Here is a 19,937-nt window from a genome sequence, read left to right on the forward strand (position 1 = left end):
GCTTGAAATATCACGTTGACAGGTAAATATAGCGCAGTTTTTGTGTAGTCACGGGACGTATGTGGGTGCAGTGATGTGCTGAAATGCACCCAGTCGTACAGGCTTGAGCTGAACTGGCTGACAGGACGCTTCCTTGCACGCTGTAAAGTGAATTGGGAGAACTAGGGGGGGATAAAGTGAAGGGATGAGAACGTCTGGATTTTAGGACTTGTTCCAAAAACGTTTTTCCATGTTACTCAGGGAACCTGTTCTGGTCCTGCCTGTGTGCTGAGATACATCTGACCCATATTTCCCATGAGATTGGGCCCAGTCTCCAAGTCTGGGCTGCAGTTTCAGAGTTACGGTTTTCTATGTTATTTCCTATATTTTAGGCTGAAATGGAAAGCTGACTTAATACCTTGTCTGCACAGAACCGGAGCCTCTTCAGGCAGCACTGCCACCTAGCCTTTGGCCAGGTTTTAGGGAGCCATGCTTTGCATTGCAGCTTCTTGTATCTTGTGGATCGCGCTCTCCGTTGGTGTTTCAGGTAACATTTCAGCTCAGGGTTAGGCTTTGGGCAGAGCTAGACCCGATCCTCAGTCTGCCCTGAAAAAACGGTGAAAGAGGTAGGACTTAAATCACTCGGCATCACTGCATCCTGTTGGAGAGTGTGCTGAAAAGCCATGAGCCCTCTCGTCACACCAGTACAGGTTGTGGAGCACAGTGCACCCCGAATGTCGCATGTAACGATCCACCACCAAGAGAGGAAGGCAACGCAAGGCATCTTCTTGGCTAGGAACCAATTTATTTCCAAGGATGTACATATCGCACAGCTCAGCCCAGCGTTTCTCCAGGGTCAGCCCACAGCGGTCCCTGAAGCAGTCACTTCTGCCCGGACTGCAGAGCAGCATGGCTCAGGGTGGGCTCTGGCTGGGGTGGGGAGGGGGCTCTGGGGGGGTTGCACCGTTTGGCTACTGGTCCACCTGCAAACCCAGCACGTTCTGGAGAGTCGCTGGGTCTCTGCCATGCACGCAAGGACATCGCCCAGCACCTCTGCTTGCAGCAACCACCCGCCCTAAAGGGGACCTGCCAGGGGAGGACCCTGCCTGCAGCTGGGACGTGGGGAAGGTGCTTCCCAAGGTCACACAGTTTGTCACCGATGACAACAGCAGGAGACCCTGGAAGTCCAGCCTCTACTCAGGAGGTAGAGCTCCATGATAAGGCAGTTCCGGTGTAGCACCTAGACGCGTGTCCCGGTCATTGCCCATCCTTACACAGTGCTGTTCCTCTTACGAAGACCCTCCCGCTCCTCCCCTTAGCCCGAGGGCTCTTCATTTCCCAGGGTCTTTCCAGATGGTTCCACCTCCGCCTTGGGATGCCTGGCTCTTCTGAGAGGCTTTGACAGGGAACAGCACTAACAAACACTTCAGTCGCACTTGGCCAACACCAACCTGTTACTGGGGGCATGGCAAACACGCAGGTTGCCCTCGCTGCCGAGGACCCTGTCCTGGTCCAAAGCACCACTCTCATCTGAGCAAGGAGATGGAAAAACCTCTCGTCTCTCTGGGATGTTGAGGGGAACCTGCAGGACCAGGCCGTATGTAGCCAGGTGAGAAGGGGCTGCTGTCAATTCTGCCCATGTTTCACCCGGTTCTCCTGGGATCCCTGCCAGAACCAGATGGAGAAGAGCTGGTGCTGTGAGCAGAGCCCTGGAGGTGCTGGGGTGCTGCAGAGTTTGCCCATGGCGACTCATGCTGGGACAAGAGCAGAGCTCCAGGGCAGTCAGGACAATCCCAGTCTGGGACAGGGTCTGAGCGCAGTGCTGTAACCCTGTGGAGATCACAGGAGGGGGTCGCTGCCGCCGGCAGGTAGGTCAGCCAGGAAAGCCAGAAGGGCTGGCGTGGGGGATCTGCCCCCTCCTCCCTCCTCTTTGCACGTCACCCGTGCCTTGAAGCTCCCCTAGGGCCTGGATGAGCAGGGACATGGTCACACATCCCCCAGCTTTCACCACTGGTGAGTCTTGACCCTCCTGCACCGCTGATCCAGAGGCCCCAGGTCCTCCTGGGCTGTGCCGGGGAGCTCGGGAGCTCTCCTGGCCACAGGTCTCCTCCCTGAGATGGGGGGCAAAGGGCCGAGCAGCTCCCTGCAGAGGCACACCGGCCAAAGGGACACACCGGGCCACCGCCTCGCTGCAGCCAGGCACCCTCACACGTCCACGATGCAATCGGGTGAGTTTGTCCGGATAGCGTCTGAGATCATCTTGGCTCCCGACTGGCCAATGCGGTTTCCCTGCAGGCTGGGAGCAATGAGAAGAGGAGTTCAGGCTCGGACATGAGGCAGAGCAGGATCCTTGGTGGGTACAAGAGATGTTCCCCAGCTTCGCACCAGCATCCAGCGTCATCTGCACCCTCCCCACGCCATCCAAGAGCTCTTGCTGGGCCCTCGGTCTCAGGGGACTCTGGGTTTGAGACCCCAGGGGCAGCCAGGTGAGAGGCTGGAGAAAGCCCTTGGGGAGCTGGAGGGGCTGAGCCAGCCCATCCCTGTGATATTTTGGAGAGTATTTGGCTTTTGGGGTGGTGGTTCATCATCCCCAGAGAGAAGCTGTGGGGTCTGGAGCTGTGCAGGGATGGTGGCTGTCACGTCAGGAGGAGCACAGGGTCCCCTTGCCCCCTGCCCCATTGGGGAGGTCCCCGTAGGGCAGCCAGGACTGGGCAGTGCCACTGGTGGGGAAGGTCCATCGGTGGTTCCCGTGGTCTCCCCCATCCCTGCCTTACTGTCCAGCTCAGCAGCCACTTACTTCACGTAGGTGAGGCCATGGTTGCCCTTCAGAGCGGTGGCGATGCAGATGGCTCCGTCCATGCCCAGGGAGTTTTCCTGCAAGCTGCAGGAGACAGGACGGTCAGAAAGCACCAGCCAGGGAGATGTGGCCACCAGGAAGGTAAGCACGGCACGGGCATTGGGAAAAGCCACCAGCTCAGGGTTTGGCCCGCTGGGCTGGCTGTCCCCTCACTGCTCCATCCAGGAAGGTCTGGGTAGGCTCTTTCTGGTTCACCCCAGGGAGCAGGGTACTTACTTGAGCCGGCGGAGGCTGCGGTTCACCTTGAGCGCGTTGGCCATCGCCTTGGCCCCTGCCACACCGATGGAGTTTCCGCGCAAGCTGTGAGGAAAGGCAGGCGGTGAGGAAGGACAGCCCGGGACAGCCCTGCGCTCTCCGTGGGCGAGAGGAGGAGGTGGGAGAGGTGTCCCCATGCCAGCAAGTCAAGAGACAGGCAAGCCAGGTCTGGTGGGACACGGCGTGGGGGTGGAAGTGGTGCTGAGCTAAGGACCAGGGTCTCAGACACCCCTGGGGAGCAGCGTCGCAGCCATGGGGACTCGGTGGCCCCACTGAGCACTTACTCCAGGATCTTCAGGCTCTTGTTGACCATCAAGGCTTCTGCCAGGGCTTGGGCGCCAGCTGCGCCAACTGAAGCAACCTGCAGGCTGCAAGAGAACAAGGACCCTTCAGCGCATGTCGTGAGGTGGCTGTGGTGTGCTAATTAGACAAGCTAATTAGACAGGCTGCTATGCCAGGGCTCTGCCGCAGCCTGAATACTCACTGGAGATCTGCCAGGGTTGTGTTGACCTTCAGCGCGGCAGAGAGGGCGGCCATTCCTTCATCTCCGATGGCGTTCTCCTGCAAGCTAAGACATGCAAGTGCTGCGTCTGCCGATGGCCCAGGCACCCGGGCGCAGGGAGACGAGCAGAGGGCACAGTGTGCCACCGGGCTTTCCCAAATGGCTCGGGGAGTCCCTGGGCCACCATGCGCCTGCAGCGTCCCCAGCCAGGGACAGGCGGTGGGGACACGGGATGGACCGGAGTGCATGGAGGAGGCAGCAGGCAATGCCACCTCCCCTAGAGCAGCATGAGGGCAGGGTCCTTGGGCAGGTCCCAGTAGGAAGACGCTGCCCAGGACCTGCCCACCCGTGTCCCCACTTACTCAAGGCTGGCCAGGCTGCCGTTGGACTGTAGTGCTTGTGCCAGGGCCGTGGCAGCTGTTGCCTGGATGAAGTTCCACTGCAAGCTGCAAGGAGGAGAAAATGGGAGGTGAAGCCCAGGACCAGGAGGTGACCCGCGTGCAAGAGCCTGTGGGTCCATCCGGGACAGCGCAGCACGCGTCCCACGGAGGGGTGTCCCAGGGAAGCCGCTCTCGCAGCCGGAGGGCTGAGGCCCAGGAGCAGCGTCCCTGCCCCACGGTCACGCAAGGGGCTTCAAACCAAGCCAGGTCCGAGGGGAAACTCACTGGAGGGATGCGAGCGCCCGGTTCTCTTTCATCGCTAAAGCGATGGCCTTGCCGCCTTCGTCGTACAGCAGGTTCGCCGCTAAGCTAGAGGCGGGGGACAGAGGAGGCAAGTCACGCACGCAGGGTTTGAGACACCCCCAGCGACACCGCGCAGCAGCGTGGGTGCCCTCCTGGGGCCCTTGGGACTTACTCCAGCTTCCTGAGGGTGCTGTTGGTCCGCAGGGCGCGGGCGATGGCGGGGCCCCCCTCCTTGCTGATGGAGTTCTCCCGCAGGCTGGGGAAAGACGCGGGGCTGGGGAGGAGCAGCCGAGGCAGGGGTGCCGCACAGCCCCCCTCACCCCCTGCTCCAGGGCTGAGACCATCTATTGCAACGGGCAGTCTGTCTGACTCGCGTCCCCATCAGCACCTTCATCCCCATTCCCTGCACCTCCGTTCCCTGCGCATCCTACAGCTGTGAGCACCCACTGATGCCGTCGGGGCTCTTTCCCAGCCTCCCATCCCTGCTGCCATCGTTTCATTGCCAGACATGGCTGAACCGATACCGTCCTAAGGGGAGAAAGCTAACGACGGAGAGCGGGTGCTCGCAACCAGAGGAGGGACGGAGGCTGCTTTCAGCATCCCAGAGCACTTGTGGAAACAACCCAGACAACAAGGGAAAGCTCTCGCATCCCCTGTCCTGGCAGCAGCTTTTGGCCAGGGTGGCCAGAGAGACTGTCACTTACTTGAGGTTGATGAGTCCCTTGTTGGAGCAGAGAGCCGCTGTCAGCGCAGCGACCCCGGTGCTGCTGATGGAGTTGCTCTGGAGACTGAAACACATGGGGGAAGGCGTGAGGACGGCCAGTCTTGACATCGCAGGTAGGCTGCAGGGTTGTGTTTGGGGTGAAAAGTGCCCGTTTCACTGAGAAACAGGCATCTCCCAGCCATGGGAGACGGGGGAGCTGAGGCTAAAGGACCGACTTTGGGAGCAGCCAGGCCAGGATCAGCATCTCCTGCTCCCCAGGGCAGCACCTGCCCCACTGGGCAGAGGTGACGGGGTTTGCTGGCACTTCGGGGCAGCCCCGTCTGTGGCCGGCTGTCACCATGGCTGCCAGCTCAGCAGGGGATGAGGTTCCTGCCATCTTTGGGTCCTTGTCGGGGAGCCAGTGACAGATCCAGGGCACAGCAGCTTGTCCCCAGGAGCCATCAGCCCTCCGCTCCGGGTGGGTGGGAGGAGTGGTCCCCTCTGGCTGCCATTCCCAATGGGGATGATAGTCACACCATCCCACCCTGACTCTGCCAGGCCCCAGCCCGTTACCTTCCTCATTAGTCAACTCCCATCATATTTGAGAGAAAGAAGACCTAAAGCTACTAGAATTCTCCAAAAGCAGAAAAAAAAATCATCATCTGAGTTGAGGACTAACTCCTTCAGTGCTCCCTTGGTGAAGGCAGGGCCAGCCCGGGCTGCTGCACGATGCCGCAGCCTCGCACGGAGCACCCACAGCCCCGTGCTCCTCCAGGGAACGTGGGGTGGGAGAGACGTGGGGAGGATCTGGGGTGGTACGAGGGGCTCTGAGCAGTGGGAGGTGTCGCTGGAGCGAGGAGGCTGGGCTGGGCTCTGTTGGGCAAGGAGGAGAGCAGGCGTGGAGGGAGGACTTACTCGAGGCTTTGCAAACTGTGGTTCACCCTCAGAGCTTCAGCCAAGGCAACCGAGCCGTTGTCTCCTACCGAGTTGCTGGAGAGCCTAAGACACAAGAGGAAGAGCAGGCGTTACTGGCAGCTGCGCTACAACCGGCTTTGACATTCCAGCACAGGATTCGTCTGGGCAGGCAGGATTGATGCCACAGGACCCGTTGCGCCTTGGGGTCCTGGGAGCAACCCCGGGGGTCTCATCCCCCCTCAGCACCCTGGGGTGGAACACCTCTGCCTGCGCAGCGGCGCGCTCCCACCCCGCGCACGCCGGAGGTTTGCTCTGCTCCAGCAATGAGTATGGACTTGCTGCGGTCTCCTTTCCAACCCACGTTACGCCTCTTTTTGTACGTTGGGTTTGAGCTGAAATGGCTTTCGTGTATTTTAATGCCCCTCGGGCAAAGCTAGCAGCATCCGTCCTGCCTGCGTCGCACAGCCCCATCCCCCTGCCCATCGCTCCTGCCCACAGACCCCAGGAGACGTGGCGCTGGCGTCGCCGTCCCTCCGCCTCGTGCTGCTCTTACATCAGCTCCTTCAGGCTGCGGTTCTGCTTCAGCGCCTCCGCTATTTTCCTCGCGCCATGGGCTCCAATCCCGTTCTTCTGCAGGCTGCAAAGGTGAGGAAGGCACCCGTGAATATCTGGTGCCACAGCCCCGTCGGTGGCACCTCAGTCTGCTGGGTGGCCAGGAGAGGGGACAGCAGGTCCTGGTCACTCACTGCAGGGTCGTCAGCCTCTGGTTGGTCAGCAGGGCCTCGGCCAGGAAGGTGGCACCGTCCTCCTTGATGGTGTTGTGCTGCAGGCTGCAAGGAGAGAGGAGCAAAGCTCATGCCCTTGTCCCTGGCATGAGAAGGGTGTCTGGCCCCCAACCATCCCTGCCCAGGGCTCTTCCTTATCTCCCATGGGAAAAGTCTTCTCCCATGCACAAGCACCTTATGAGCTCCCGTGCAAGGGATGGGGATGGACCTCGACCCCAACCCCTGAAGCTGAGAGGCAGAAGAGTCCCCACGTCTCTGACCCGGGGCCACCCCGGTCACTGGGTCTCTGCCAGCAGCACTTGTGCCCGCTGCCTGGCACAACCAAACCGGGCTGTGCCCACGGTCTCCCCACCTGCTGGCCCTCAAGGTGGGGAAAGCCTTGATGGGACAGGAGAGGGCCGGAGGGGGCTTGTCCCAGGGATCTGCTCCCAGAGGTGCTGCAGAAGTTGAGACTTACTTCAGGGAAAGCAGGACTTGATTTTTTTTCAGCGCATCAGCCAGTGCCCTTGCTCCGGTGGGGCCGATGGAGTTGCTCCGCAGGCTGGGGCGAGACGGGCAGAAAAGCCAAGGTTAGCAAAGCCAGAGTGGGACGTGCCCAGTTTAAGCCAAATGCCTCCAGGTGCCACAACCTCAGGCACTGCTGAGCTGGGACATCAGGCCGGCAGCTCCCAAGAGTTACGTTCACCTCTGGAGCAGTGGTGGCTTCGGGGGCTGGAGACCCCCCCCAGCTCGGCCAGGCCAGGTGGGATCCGGCCCCGCTGCAGCCATGGGAATGGTTCCCGGCAGGGAACGCCCGCGTGGCAGGAGCTGGAACGGGCGAAACACTTACTCCAGTGCCGTCAGGCTCCTGTTCACCAGCAGTGACCTGGCCAGCGCTTTGGCTCCCTTGTTGCTGATCTGATTTTCTGCCAAGCTGCCCGGAAAAAGAAAAATCAGATGTTTTTCAGGGAGAGAAAGAGGGTTTTGCAGCCTCTGGCATGTCCCAGGATGCAGCTGGGAGGGGTGAGCAGAGGAAACCGTGGGGAGCATTTGGTTCATGGTACAAGCGTGCAAAGCGGTGGGTGCTCCGAGGTCTGCTCTCCTGGGGTGGACACCAGGCAGGGGACTGCAAGGACAGGGTGGAAGGGGAGTTTCTAGACTTAAAATTCATTTGTGTCGTGAAAAGGGAGCTCAGATCGCAGCACGGGGGACTCTACACACAGCCACAAAGAAGGGCAGGGAGGTGGGGCAGTGAGGACGTGTCTGTCTGGGGCCTGGCATCTCCCTGCGCCGGGGTCGGGGGCCCGTCGCCTCCATATGTCAGATGCTCTGAGCAGAGCCTCAGGTGTCCAGCAAACAAACTGCTTCCCAAGGTCACAGCTGTTGGGATAACACATGGATTTCTACCCAAATTTTTAGGAACAGCAAGGAGGCAGCGGTCCCAGGAAGGCTGGGTGAGACAGATGGCCACCATGAGGACACAGGAGGTAAGGTCACCGTGCCTGGGTGCAGGAGATCGTGTGGGGCTGTCCTTGGCACCAGGCACCTGGAGGACCCTCACCCTGGTTCCTGAGGTGCCCCCAGCTCCGCTCTGCATCCCCAGGAACAGCCCATCTGCCCTGGACCAGGTCCTACCTGAGCTTCCAGATCTGGCAGTCCTTCGCACTCAGCACGCTGCCCAGAAGCTCCATCACGTTGTCCTTAAACTGGTTATTGTCCAACCTGGAGAAGATACAAGGAAAGAGCAAAAGCAAGTGTTTTGGAGAACAAAGAGTGGAGAAGAACAACCGAGGACTGGATGGGAACACAGCCCTCCCGTGACATCTGCCCTTCGCAAGTGGAAAAACTCAAGTGCAGAAGCAAAGCTGACCCGCTGCCATCCCCATGGACAATGTTGGTGGGCCCACGTGTCACATCAACACTCGGGATTTTGAGTCACAGTCCAGCGTCCCTGCTTGCTTCTCCCAGTGCAATCCCACTGAGACTCACCTGAGGTTGTGGCAGAAAAGGAGCTGGGAGAGCAGGCTCTTACAGACGTTGTAGGTGAGGCAGTTGGAGAGGTTCGTCTCCTCCATGCAGATGTCGGAGACCTGCAGGAGATAAGCCAGGGCAGAGCAGTTCACGGGGGTGAGCATCCCAGCCAAGCTCTCGTTCTTCATTGCTTCTTCCACAGTCTTAGCGATCTCCATGTGCTGAATTTCGTACAGGCAGTGCATCGTGTTCACTGTCCGCGAGGAGATGACGTAGTCGGTGTTCAGGCAGCCTTGGAGGAAGCTGATCGCTTGGCTCCTGAAGCTGTTGTTCTCATCCTTCACCAGCAACCACCCAGACAGCAGCTTGTTCACCTGTGGGGAGAGGAGCCCAGAGAGAAAACGCACAAAGATGTCCAGCTGCCCGTCCTCTGCCTGCAGCGATCTCTGAACAGCGCTCTTGAAGTGGTTGAGGAAACCCAACTTGAGCCAGGACATCCCACTCTCCGTGAAGAGGTCAAATATTGCCCGCTTTGCAGCCGTGTAATAATAAATAGCCGCCAGAAACTCCTGTATGGTTAAGTGGGAGAAGTAGTAGGCTGTGAAGGATTGCATCTCTTCTTTGAGTAGGAGTCTACTGCACAAGCTGCTCTGCAGCAAGGAAAGGTCAATGCCATACACCTTCATGTCCTGCTCGTAAAACACGTATTTCTTTCTGAGCAGCCCGTAGAAGGCCAGCTTGCCCAGGCTGCCCACTATCTTCTTGCTGTTGTTGACCACTTGCTCGATCCGGAGTGTTTCTCTCGACTTTTCCAGCCAGTCGCTGCTCAGAGCCATTTTAAAATAATAGGAGTAGATTTCTGATAGGGTCCTAGGGACAGCGGTCGTTTCTTGGGATTGATCCGTGCTATTTTTTAGGTAATAACCGATCGAGGAGCCAGAAATCCAGCAAAAGCCAGGAACGGTGCACATGACATGTAACGACCTGTTAGCCCTGATGTGATGCAGGACTTGGCTGGATAGGTCGCTGTTGTCAAGGAACATCTGGTCCAAGAAGTCCTTCATCTCTGCAGCTCCGAAACCTCGTATTTCAGTCATCCGGTCAATGAGCCCACCGGGGATTTGGCTGGCTGCCGTTGGCCGCGATGTGACCCAGACAGAAGCCTCCTGCAGCAGGTTGCCACGTATAATGTTGGTGATCAGGTTGTCCACTTGGATCTCCTTTTTGGGATCGGTGCATACTATCGTGTTGGAAAAATCCAAAGGAGTCTTGAACTCATCCAAGCCGTCGAGGATCAGCAGGGTCCTGGCAGCTCCTGCCGAGATGCAGTTGGGCTCGGTGATGTGAGGGAACGCCGAGCGGATGAGCCTCTCGGCAGAGAGCTTCTCATAGGTGTTGAGCTCCCGGAAGGTGAGGGGCAGCACAAAGATGATGTCCCTGTTGATCTCCCCCTTTGCCCACATGTAGACAAACAGCTTCACCAGCGTGCTTTTGCCAATCCCGGCCACTCCAACCGTGATGGAGATCCGAGGTGGGATGCTGACCTTGGAGAGAGGCATGAAGAGCTTCTCCAGAGGGATGCTCTTGGATACATTTCGTAGGCCTTTGGTGGCTTCAATCTGCAGGATGTCGTGCTCCTTCTGCTGGATATCGGACAAGCCTTCCACCATCAGCAAGTTCGTGAGTCGCTGGAGGGCACCCGTCTCCAAGCCATTCCCATAGTAGCTCTGGAGGCTCTCCAGGTGCTTCTGCACCATGGGTTCTGCACAGAGAGAAGTGAAACAGGAGGGTGAGGAGGAGGAGGAGGAGGATGGTAACCTCAAATGCAAATGAGAGACGCTGCCATGCCTATGCAGAGGGGAAACTGCACTGAGCCCTTACGTTGGGATAGGAAGGTATCTGCCAGGGTACTGAGGGCACTAATAAGATTAAACGGCCCTGACCAGCCTCACCCATCAGTCCAGGACCCCATTTAAGCTCAGCCCTGGGCCTTCAGTCCCTGCCTGAGCTATGTTGTAGGAGCACTTGTCTACAGTGCCAGTGCACCTGTGCCTGCTATGGACCTTGTTGATCTGGACCTTGATCTTGGACCTCATCACTCTGCACTTGCCTTGTAACCACTGGACTGTGTCTGACCCTGGTTGACCGTGCTGGACCTGATTCTGACCTCTGGATTGACTTCCCAGCTTGACCTCCGTCCCTGCCTCATTGCCATGGACTTGTCTGATGAGTTGAACTCTTGGCTCAACCTGGTGCCCATCTCTGGACCTGTCCTGCTCACTGGGCTCAGACACAAAGGCCCCTAGTACAGCACATTTAAACCCTCCAGCAAAGGCTGGACTAGCAGGGGATGATGCTGTAAGAGGTCCAGAGCAGACACCAACCAAGGCTGGAGCCATCCACCCAGAAAGGAAATCAAGGAAACCTCTCCTGACAAGAGAGTTGCAAGGAGAGCCTGAAGTTGGAGGAGCCAGCAACAGATGGGGTCAGGGATGCCCAGCCGTTCTCCTCCTGCCGCTCCCCTGTTCCCACCCCAGCTGTTGAGACTGACTGGTGTGATCTGGACATTGAGGACATTAAAGACTCCTCTGACTGCCCAGAGAGGTGTGCTGAGAGCAGCAAGGGACCTGGAGGAAGGTCCCTCAGACCTGTCACACAGCCCTTGTCACCCTCTGACTGTGTCCTTCCCCAGTGGAGACCCTGGAGGTGGCACCATCCCTTCCATCAGACTCCCATCAGAGCTGCCAACATTGCCCAGCTCTGTGCACATCTTGGGATGCTCCAGCAAGTACCCACAGCGAGGACATGTGTGCAGACGCCCCACGTTGGTTCCAAAGTGGACTGCCTACCATAGACAGTGATGTGGAGGTAGAGCTGGGAATTGGTGGTCTCGATGAATGTCTGCAGGGACTGGGAGGCGTAGGTGCCCTTGCCAGCCAGGACGTCCACCACTGCCCTCACCTGCTCGGGCAGGGAGCTCGCCTCCTGTGCCCGGCTGGCTTCCTCCGCCGTCAGGAGGTCCAACCTCCGCAGGTAGCAGATGATCTCCTCCAGGAACTGTGGTGAGATGGACCTCACCAGCTGCTTGCGGTAGCGATTGATCCAAGCCTCTGCGGGAGAGGAGAGCAGGAGAATTGGGTCTTGAACAAGCCCTGGGCACGTTGCTCAGGGGTGATGGGGAAAGGCAGTAGTGGAGCACCCCGTCTGAGTCTGAAGATAGCAGGGGGTAAACTAGGGCCCTCCAGAGTGACCTGCCAAAGTCCTCCTTGAGATGATGCCATCCCAAAGTCATGGCAGGCTGTTTTGGTAGGAGCTGGTCAGTCAAGGCAGCAGCTATCGAAATTGGAGTCAAAGAAACCTAAGAACGCAATCATGAAATGACATTCCCTCCTCCTTGGGAAACCAAGCCCATGCAGAGATAAAAGCCTGAGCAAGATCATTTATCTTCACAGACAGCTGTTTCCCCTGTGCCAGCACAGTGGTCCCCAAGCCCTTGGACTAGGAACTGCTGCCAGCCCTCGTGCCTTTGTGCCCCATCTTGTCCTGTTTTTGAATCCGAAACTCCACCAAGATGCTGGATGTCTGGCTGCCCACCACCACTCACCTTCCATCAGAGGCCTCCCGTGACATGGGCAATGCCTGGGTGAGGAGCACTGTGTTGGCAGCAGCACGGCTGTCCCATGGACCACCCTGCGTCCCCCCCGGCCAGCTCACAGCATCAGTTGAGGTTCCTCAGCCTTTATCCATGTTCCTGGTGGAAGAAGAGGAGAAGCGTCAGGAGCAGCGTGGGAGGGAGCCCACCTTGAGCTAACATGGTGCTGAATGTGGTTGAGCCAAAGGTCCACTCATCAAGACCAGAGTCCCCGGCACTGGGGCAGAACCAGGACCATCATGCTGCAGCACCTTTGCCCAGACCTCATGTGCCACAAACATGGTATCTTCACCACCACCATTATGCCTGAGCCTCTCTCAGGCAGAGCAATTGCATTAATTGCCCTGACGATGCCCCCGTGCCATCCATGGGCCACCCAGCGAGCGCCTGAGAGCCACCGCTGTCACCAGAGGGAGAGCAGAGCTGTGAACCGCCCATGCGTCTTCCTTCTCTGTGTTGTGAAGGAAGTTGTGGGGCAGCAGGCAGAGTGACAAAGGGCCCATTTTGGTTTCCAACCCACCTCGCCACCGTCCACAGCCTCCGTCAGGGCTTGCTGAGTGTGGCCAACACCACATCCTGTTGCAGAGCTCTGTAGATGCTCCACTTTCAGCAGCACCGGTGAATCATTGCCTGGAGAAGAGGCATACCTGCTCCCTTGGCTGCTGCCAAGCCACGCTGAGGGTTTGGTGTTTTATTTTTGAGATGTGTATCTGCTCACTGAGTCCAATTGTTTTTTGAGCAGAGGAGGAGAGGGAAATACCTCCACACCTGAGAGTGCTCCCAGCTTCACCTATGTTAGCAGATGGCACTGTGCTATGGCCTCTCCACCATAGGTCATCTCCAGGAGCTGGCCATGTCCAGGTGGGACCTTCTCAGCCCCAGGGGCTGTGTGATCATGGCAATGATGCAAACACGGTGTCTCGGTGCCCTGGCCCATCTTCTGGCACGGTATCCTTTCCTCGCCTCCACCTGGTCTACAGGATGCTCTAGATCCATGCAATCACTCCCATGCGTGACGGTCAGAGGCACTGCCAGGAGGTCCCTGCCCACAGGCAGCATTGCCTTTGCCCAAACCCACTCCCGAGTGGGATGTGGGCACTGTGAGGTCTTCGGTGTAGCCTCACCAGCAGATAATGCTTGCTTTCTTTGGTCAAACCCAACCTCTTCCAGGGAGAAAGCACAAATGTAGCTTGACCGGTGAAACATGGTAGAGTTTCTGGGCAATGGTTAGGTCCGTGGTGCAAGGTTAAGGTGCTTGGAACATCTCCTTTGCAGACTTTTCTCATGCTGAGGTTTATTTCTCCCCCCAGAAAACGCAAGGGCTCAGCCACCAGCAGCAGCCCGGTGTGTGGATGGTGGCCAGGCTGCAGGAGGGAGGACCAGGCACAGCATCTCCCAGAGCCGAGTCCCTCACAGACCCCGCAGGCTGGGTTTCTCATCAAGACCGCTTCACAGCACATCCTACGGAGTGGGGTAAGTGTCCGAGAGGCACTGGGTGACAAAGCACCAGCCCATCCCCACCTGCCCAGATGGTTTCACGCGTGACTTGGACAAGCCCTTGCAGGGGTGGGGGTTATAGCTGGGTCTGAACCCACGACCTTTCCCTCCAGGAGGGAAACCCAAGTCCTTTCACCCTTCCTGGGCTGCCCAGCTCTGACCCCCTGGTTTCAGAGATGGCAGAGGTCCACACTCCTCCTGAGGGTGATGGTGATCCCACAGCAAAGCCCTTTTCTCCATACAGGGAGCTGCAGGGCTGCGTCAGCAGCTCATCTTGCTCTTCACCCCTCAGGCAGTGGCCTGGTCAATTAAGATACCACAAATTAAAGGAGCTCGGTGAGCAATTCACAGCAAAATTTTCATCCTTTGATGTCTTCTTGTCTCTAACTGGCCTGGAAAGTTCAATTAAGTCTTTGCAGGCAGCAGTCCCCAGGTCTCTCATCTTTGCCGTGCAACCAAGAACACGGTCAACACACAAGGGGGTTTTGGTGCTCACAGCGCTGTTCCCCGCAGCCCTTCCGCTGAAACGCGGCTGGCGAGAAAAAGCCCTTTGATGGGGGGAAACCCGCTCTAACAGCAGAGATTATTTGATGGTGTCCTCTGGTGCTACTTCCAAATGCGATCACGCTGCTGGAAACCACATAGGGATGTGTGCTCGGAGAAGCGGCGATCCGGCGATGGTTTGTATCTGCCCTGCCTTGCTGCCCGCATCCCCAGGCGCACTGGGATAAGAAGCTGGAGGGTTGGAGGCTGCCCAGACAAACTGATGAATGATGTCTGCGAGCCCCAGGGAGGGAAACGGGGGATTTTGTTGGTAAGAATTTGGCATTAATGCTTTTTTTTTGCCTGGTGTGGTTCAAGAGCCCAGCCTAGGGGAAAATCCTCCCACCTGAGGATGTCCAGTCAACGCTGATGTGTTCTTCTAGCAGCTTCAATCCCACATCCCACCATCCCCATGTCCCACCATGCCTGTTAGCAGAGGGTCCATGCCCAAAACCCATCAGTGCCTGGGAGACACAACCACCGTGCTGGAAGGTCCCTGACCACATGTAGAGACAACCCTCTGCCAAACAGCCGCTGTGTTTCTCACTGTGTGTGCCCTGTTCCAAGATCGAAACTGCCTGGCATCAACACCAGAAAACATGGACCTAGAGGTAGCATCTTCTGCTCATCTCTGACTCTAATTACGTACGTGCCCTTTTGCTCCTGAAAGTCCAATGTGGACCAAAAGCAGCTTGCCAGGGGATCCGAGATGAAGGGACAGTCCTGAGGTGGTCACAGCACGAAGGTGGCTGGAGACAACAGCTATCTACTGCCTCTATGTTCTACCCACCCTCTCTGATCATCGTGCCAGGAGGTGGCTTTGGTCTTCATATGGCAGCCCCCGCCCCCGACAGATCCATCACCCTGTGCTTTGGGAATCTGCTGAGGACTCGGGACCATCCTGCGCCAGGAGCTGTTGCAGCAGCCACCAGCAGCACCGGGGCTGCGTTGGGCTGTGACGCTCAGCAGTCAGAAATCTGTGGTCGTCACCCCACGGGGGCTGGTGGGCAGATTCACCAGCAGCACCAGGGAACCTCGGGCAGGGCTTTCGAGCCAGCAGAGCCTCAGGGACCCGACCTGCTGCGGCGGGATGGGGACAGGGCTGTGCCTGGTCTAGATGGGCAGCGAAGTGCTGAGCAAGAGCTCCTGGATGGCTGCAGGGACCCACGTATGGAAAACATCAGGAAATGGGCTGATCTGCAGTGTTTAGGTACATTTGAAGCTTTTTATAGGAACTAATAATTGCATTGTTAACCAGCGCCTGAAGGAGCAGAGAAATGCCCGCTCCAGCACAGTTCCGTGCCCCCAAACCCCCCGAGACCCTCAGCCCAGACGTTGCCTTCTCCCCACCCCAGCACCGCGGGGTTTGCAGTGCAGCCGGTCGCTCAAAGCTCTCCGGCCTGGGGCGACGCGTCTGGGTGCAGCTCAAACCCCGGCAGCACAGCACCCAGCTCACCGCTGCTCTCCCTCCCCCAGACGTGGGAACGGAGAGAAACCAGCCCCGCGAGACCTTCCCACCACTTCCTGGCTTGCTGGGTTTTCACCAGCTCCTCTACTAACGTGCCGGTGGAGCTTGATTTTATTTCTCCTGCTATAGATCCACCCTGGACCCATGCCGGCACACGGAAACCTTTGCCAAGCCAAGGTCTCCAGTTCCCCCTCAGCTGAGCAGATCCCGAAGCCAGGATGCAGGCTGCCACCTTTTGGCAGAACCAAAAAGATTTCACGTGATAAATTTGCGTTAATTAAGCAAAGTTATGAAGTATTTTCTGCATTACACCCAATTATGAAACTTGCAGATTTGCAGGTAATTCACTTATCCGAGTTCGCATGTGACTTTCAGACGCAATCTTATTTATTTTGGTCTGGATTTAATGCTAGCAAAATTTACTGCAAATACAGAGTGACCCCCTATGCCAAATCTAACCCCTTCCGATTTGTTGGGTTTTTTTTGCAAAACCCCAGCCGGAATAACAGGGCCCAGACACAGCAGGAGTTAAACAGCGAGTTGTGGAGGTGAGGAGCCATGAAGGACCCCCGGGCTGAACGCCAGCAGTCCTAACGCCAAATCTCGCCAGGAAAAAGCAAAGATCAATCTACGGGTACCTCCAAGCAGCTAAAAATGAAGCTAATTTCAGAGAGGAGATCTCTCTCGGGGCACTGCTACACCTCACAAGCTGCGAAATGAAGAGCGACGCGTTCACTGAGCTGATGGTGGCCCCGGGACGCTTTACCACAGACGTGCACGGAGCCGATTGAAAAGCAGAGCCTCTCCCCACGAACGGTTTCTGCCCTTCTCACCTGCCGGATCTCACCAGCGTGAAAACTTGGGACGGAGCTGCTGCCAGCCTGCCTCCATCACCAGCGCCGGCCCATCCGCCAGCCTCGGCAGGGATGCAGGGATGCCGATGGCTGCGGTACCCACCCCAACACCCCGCCGGGGTTTGATGCTCGGGGTCAGCCCCGGTTTCCAGGGTTGCAGAGCATCACGGAAAGCATCCGCCAGCTCTCAAGAAAGAAACCTCGGTGCAACGTGGGCGTCCTTTGTGCCAAGCTCTGCCCGGGCTGCCCTGACCCGCACGCATCTGGCCTCGGGTGACCCTTCCAGGCAGCGGCCAAACCCCGGGTGCTGGTGATGTCTTAGCGGGTGACAGCACCCAGCCGGTGTCCCAGCTGTCCCCAGCACTCCCATATCTATAGAATCCATATAGATAATGACCTTAGAGTGCTTAAATAACAGCAGGATTAAGCGTAATGCACTTACACAGCGCCTCAGGCTCCCTGCCCGGGCACCGGGGTGCACAGCGCCACGGCCCCTGCTGAGCTCCGTCACCTGCTCCCTGCGCCTCTGGGTGCTACCCAGGGTTGGGGGATCCCCTGCAGTGAAAAGGGCTGAAGAAGGTGCCAGCCGCAGCTTTGGGGACCTCGGTGTTGCTGTTCCCTCCGGGTGAGCTCCGGGAGGGCGTGCTGAGCCCCTTCCCCAAAGCAGCTCTGGGTTTCAAGGTCCATCGGTCTCACACTGCCGACCGACCCAGGCCTCGCTCTTTGGTGCAATTTTGCACCATGCCACGGGTGAGTATGTCACTGATCTCATCCTTTTCGATTTGCAGTACATATCGAGGATTTTTTTTTTATGGTTTTTAAGTGGAATTAATTCAGTAAATGACATCAACAAAGAGGCAAAAGCTGGTGCTGCACATGGCCGAGAGGCTTTGCACAGGCAGGGCAGCCCGGCTGCCTTCACATCTGGGCAGGCAGCAGCAGGCAAGGGGACAGAATTTGTGACAAGTGCCGGGTCCCCCACCAGGTCCCCCACGCGTCTCCATCACTCGAGGCTCAACACCGTGCACCACCGCACCTGCTCCTGCCAGCACCGGTGGCCGTGCCGTGCCAGCCTGCTCTGCTGGGCGCTGCTGGCAGTTGGTCACATCCTGCCTGTCCCAAGGACCTCTGCCCAACAGCTCCTGGCTCTGCCACGTGTTGGCCCAGCAACTCCATTTCACGTGGCCGTTGCAGCAAGAGGCCTGCAGCAGCTCATCCCCACAGGCGAGGGCCGAGCGCTGCCTCCCCGTCTCCCCGTACCCCTCCAAAGTAAAACCAGCCCCACCGAAACCTTACCTTGGTCTCGTGCCGCCTTCCCCAGGTCTGCATGGGAGCAGGAGAGCAGAGAGGGCATCTTCGTCGCGGCAGGAGGATGCAGCCCTTCCGTGCTCTTGCTCAGCCCTTTATCCCCAGAGATTTCCTTCCTCCTCACCTGGATGCTCAAGTTCAAGGTAGAAAATGGAAGCCCTTCCAGTTAGGGAACTGCCCTGGGGAACTCGTGGAGGTGATGGGACCCAGCGGCCGGGGCGATGCTCGGGGCAGCACTTGGGGAAGTTGAGCCCACCTTCCCCAGCCGCCCACCGCCGTCGTTTCCAGCCCGGTGGCTTTTTCTCTCTTTCAGTTTGCTCCTCACCTCTTCCTGCACCGTGGGCCTTGCTTGATCTTCCTTCCTGTCAGCGCAGGGCTGCTGCCTATGCAAATCGATGCGAGTTATCTGCTGAAAAACAGCAGCGCACGGTAGCTGCCCGTAGCCTGTACGCCCCCCCCCCCCCGCAGCAGAGGCGTGGGGGTCTGTCCCGGTGGGATGCTCGGTGCACGGCCAGTTCCCCAGCCACGGCTGCTTTCTCCCGGGAGACCCACAAACCCAGGCTGACCAACGTCCAAATTACACTGAATTCTCTCAAAGCAAAACCACAAGCTCACCCTGGCCTGGGAGAGCAGAGGGGGTTTTGCTACGTAACCCCCTCGCTGCCCAGGAACGCTGGGGAGATCCCACGGAAGCAGCCGGCGTCGCAGCAGCTCTGCCCTTTGCTGGGCCACACATGGCAATGTTCACTCGAGTAAAGTCAAGTTGTATCTTCAAAGAGCAGCATAAAGGGGCAGGAATAAACTCCCCTTCCTCCAAAGTCATTTTTCTGCCAGTGCTGAGTGTTTTCTTGAATTACGAGTTTATTTCTAAAGAGGTGGATCGCGTGGCACCAAGGAACGCTGCATCCGAGGAGCCAGAGCCGCCAGCGGCAGCGGGACCGGCAGGAGCTCCCCTCCCCAGCTCCGCTCAGGCAAGTGGGGCTGATCATTATTTTGCATTTTTGTTCTACAAAAAAAACCCAAACCTTAATTTGTAAATCCTATAACAGGTTTTGCTGGCAGTTAGGTAAATCCTATTAATTCTGAGATGCTGAGCAGAGCGGTCCCCTGAGGGCAGGTGGGCAGGGTAGAATAGCAGCACTGAGACCCAAGGCAAATAATTCTGTTTTCCATGAGTCCCGGGGCAGAGCGGCACAGCCCAGGGAAGGGGAGGAAGCACATCTCACCAAAATAATGGGATAATCGCACGCCACGGGGGGGTTTGCTGCCTGCTTTATGCCCAGCAGCTTGTTTTTTTGGGATAAAAGCTCCCGCTGCTGGGGTTGTTTGGAAGAGGTCAGAGTAAGCAGAAGTCAGTGATGAAAACAGATGAAGATAGCACGTGCTGTTAGGAGACCTGCCCTGGCGGGGACCATTGATATCTAGCAGGTAGCTCTAATGAAGCCGCATCTAAATCTATAATTACACATCTTTCCCTCCACCAAGTCCGGCTGAGAGGTGGTTGATGGGTGATGGTTGATGGGTGATGGTTGATGGGTGATGGTGGAGGTGATGGTGGAGGTGATGGAACTCTCATGGTGGAGAGCTGGTGGGCGATGGGGTGGGCTCACAGCCAGATCATCCGCATGCGGTGAACTGTGTTTGGGGAGGAGAGGTGGGGGCAAGCAGGAGTTTGGACCTCCAGCCGCCGCTCTGGGCTGTGTGTGTCCCAGGGATTGCTCTCTGTCCGTGCTAGGGCTGCGCCTGGTAAGGGGTTGAAACCTTTTCTCTCCCAAGCGTTAGGACTGCTGGTAACTTCCGACCCTGGCAGGAGGCTGGTTTCAAGGGGAGGTGGCATTTGGGAAGTCCCAGCAGCTGTCACCTTCCCGGTAGCTAAAGATCCCTCACATCAAAAATGACTGTGCAGAACCCCCAGCCGGGGCTGTACCTCCTGCTTTCATAATCATTCATTTATGCTAATTACATAATTCAGATGCATTACTTGCA

At 57.7% G+C, this 19,937-nt stretch overlaps 1 protein-coding gene across 3 annotated transcripts; it reads right to left on the reverse strand.

Annotated features, from left to right (window-relative positions):
- Positions 1 to 782: 782 nt before the first annotated feature.
- On the reverse strand, positions 783 to 18,258 carry NLRC3 (NLR family CARD domain containing 3). Of its 3 annotated transcripts, none has more exons than XM_054843692.1 (19): positions 17,940 to 18,258; positions 12,234 to 12,380; positions 11,479 to 11,739; positions 8,648 to 10,391; positions 8,294 to 8,380; positions 7,509 to 7,592; positions 7,137 to 7,220; positions 6,641 to 6,724; positions 6,448 to 6,531; positions 5,895 to 5,978; positions 4,981 to 5,064; positions 4,449 to 4,532; positions 4,259 to 4,342; positions 3,956 to 4,039; positions 3,576 to 3,659; positions 3,376 to 3,459; positions 3,053 to 3,136; positions 2,777 to 2,860; positions 783 to 2,275 (listed from the first exon to the last, which is right to left on the reverse strand). In XM_054843692.1, exons 2-19 carry the CDS (start codon positions 12,238 to 12,240, stop codon positions 2,185 to 2,187), a joined length of 3,282 nt encoding a protein of 1,093 aa, XP_054699667.1. In that variant the 5' UTR covers positions 12,241 to 12,380; positions 17,940 to 18,258; the 3' UTR covers positions 783 to 2,184. The 3 variants fall into 3 exon arrangements, with proteins under 3 accessions (XP_054699667.1, XP_054699668.1, XP_054699669.1); XM_054843693.1 differs by having other exon boundaries at positions 789 to 2,275; positions 11,591 to 11,739; XM_054843694.1 differs by lacking the exons at positions 11,479 to 11,739; positions 12,234 to 12,380 and having other exon boundaries at positions 789 to 2,275.
- Positions 18,259 to 19,937: the final 1,679 nt, after the last annotated feature.

Source organism: Grus americana, chromosome 15, assembly GCF_028858705.1.
Source record: "Grus americana isolate bGruAme1 chromosome 15, bGruAme1.mat, whole genome shotgun sequence".
Taxonomy (NCBI): domain Eukaryota; kingdom Metazoa; phylum Chordata; class Aves; order Gruiformes; family Gruidae; genus Grus; species Grus americana.

Excerpts from the sequence above, each read along its gene's own strand:
- NLRC3 (XM_054843692.1), bottom strand. Across the intron at positions 5,979-6,447 it reads CGCAGCCTGAAGGAGCTGAT|GCTCTCCAGCAACTCGGTAG; the intron begins GTAAGAGCAGCA and ends CTTGTGTCTTAG. Across the intron at positions 2,861-3,052 it reads CGCAGCCTCCGCCGGCTCAA|CTTGCAGGAAAACTCCCTGG; the intron begins GTAAGTACCCTG and ends TGTCTCCTGCAG.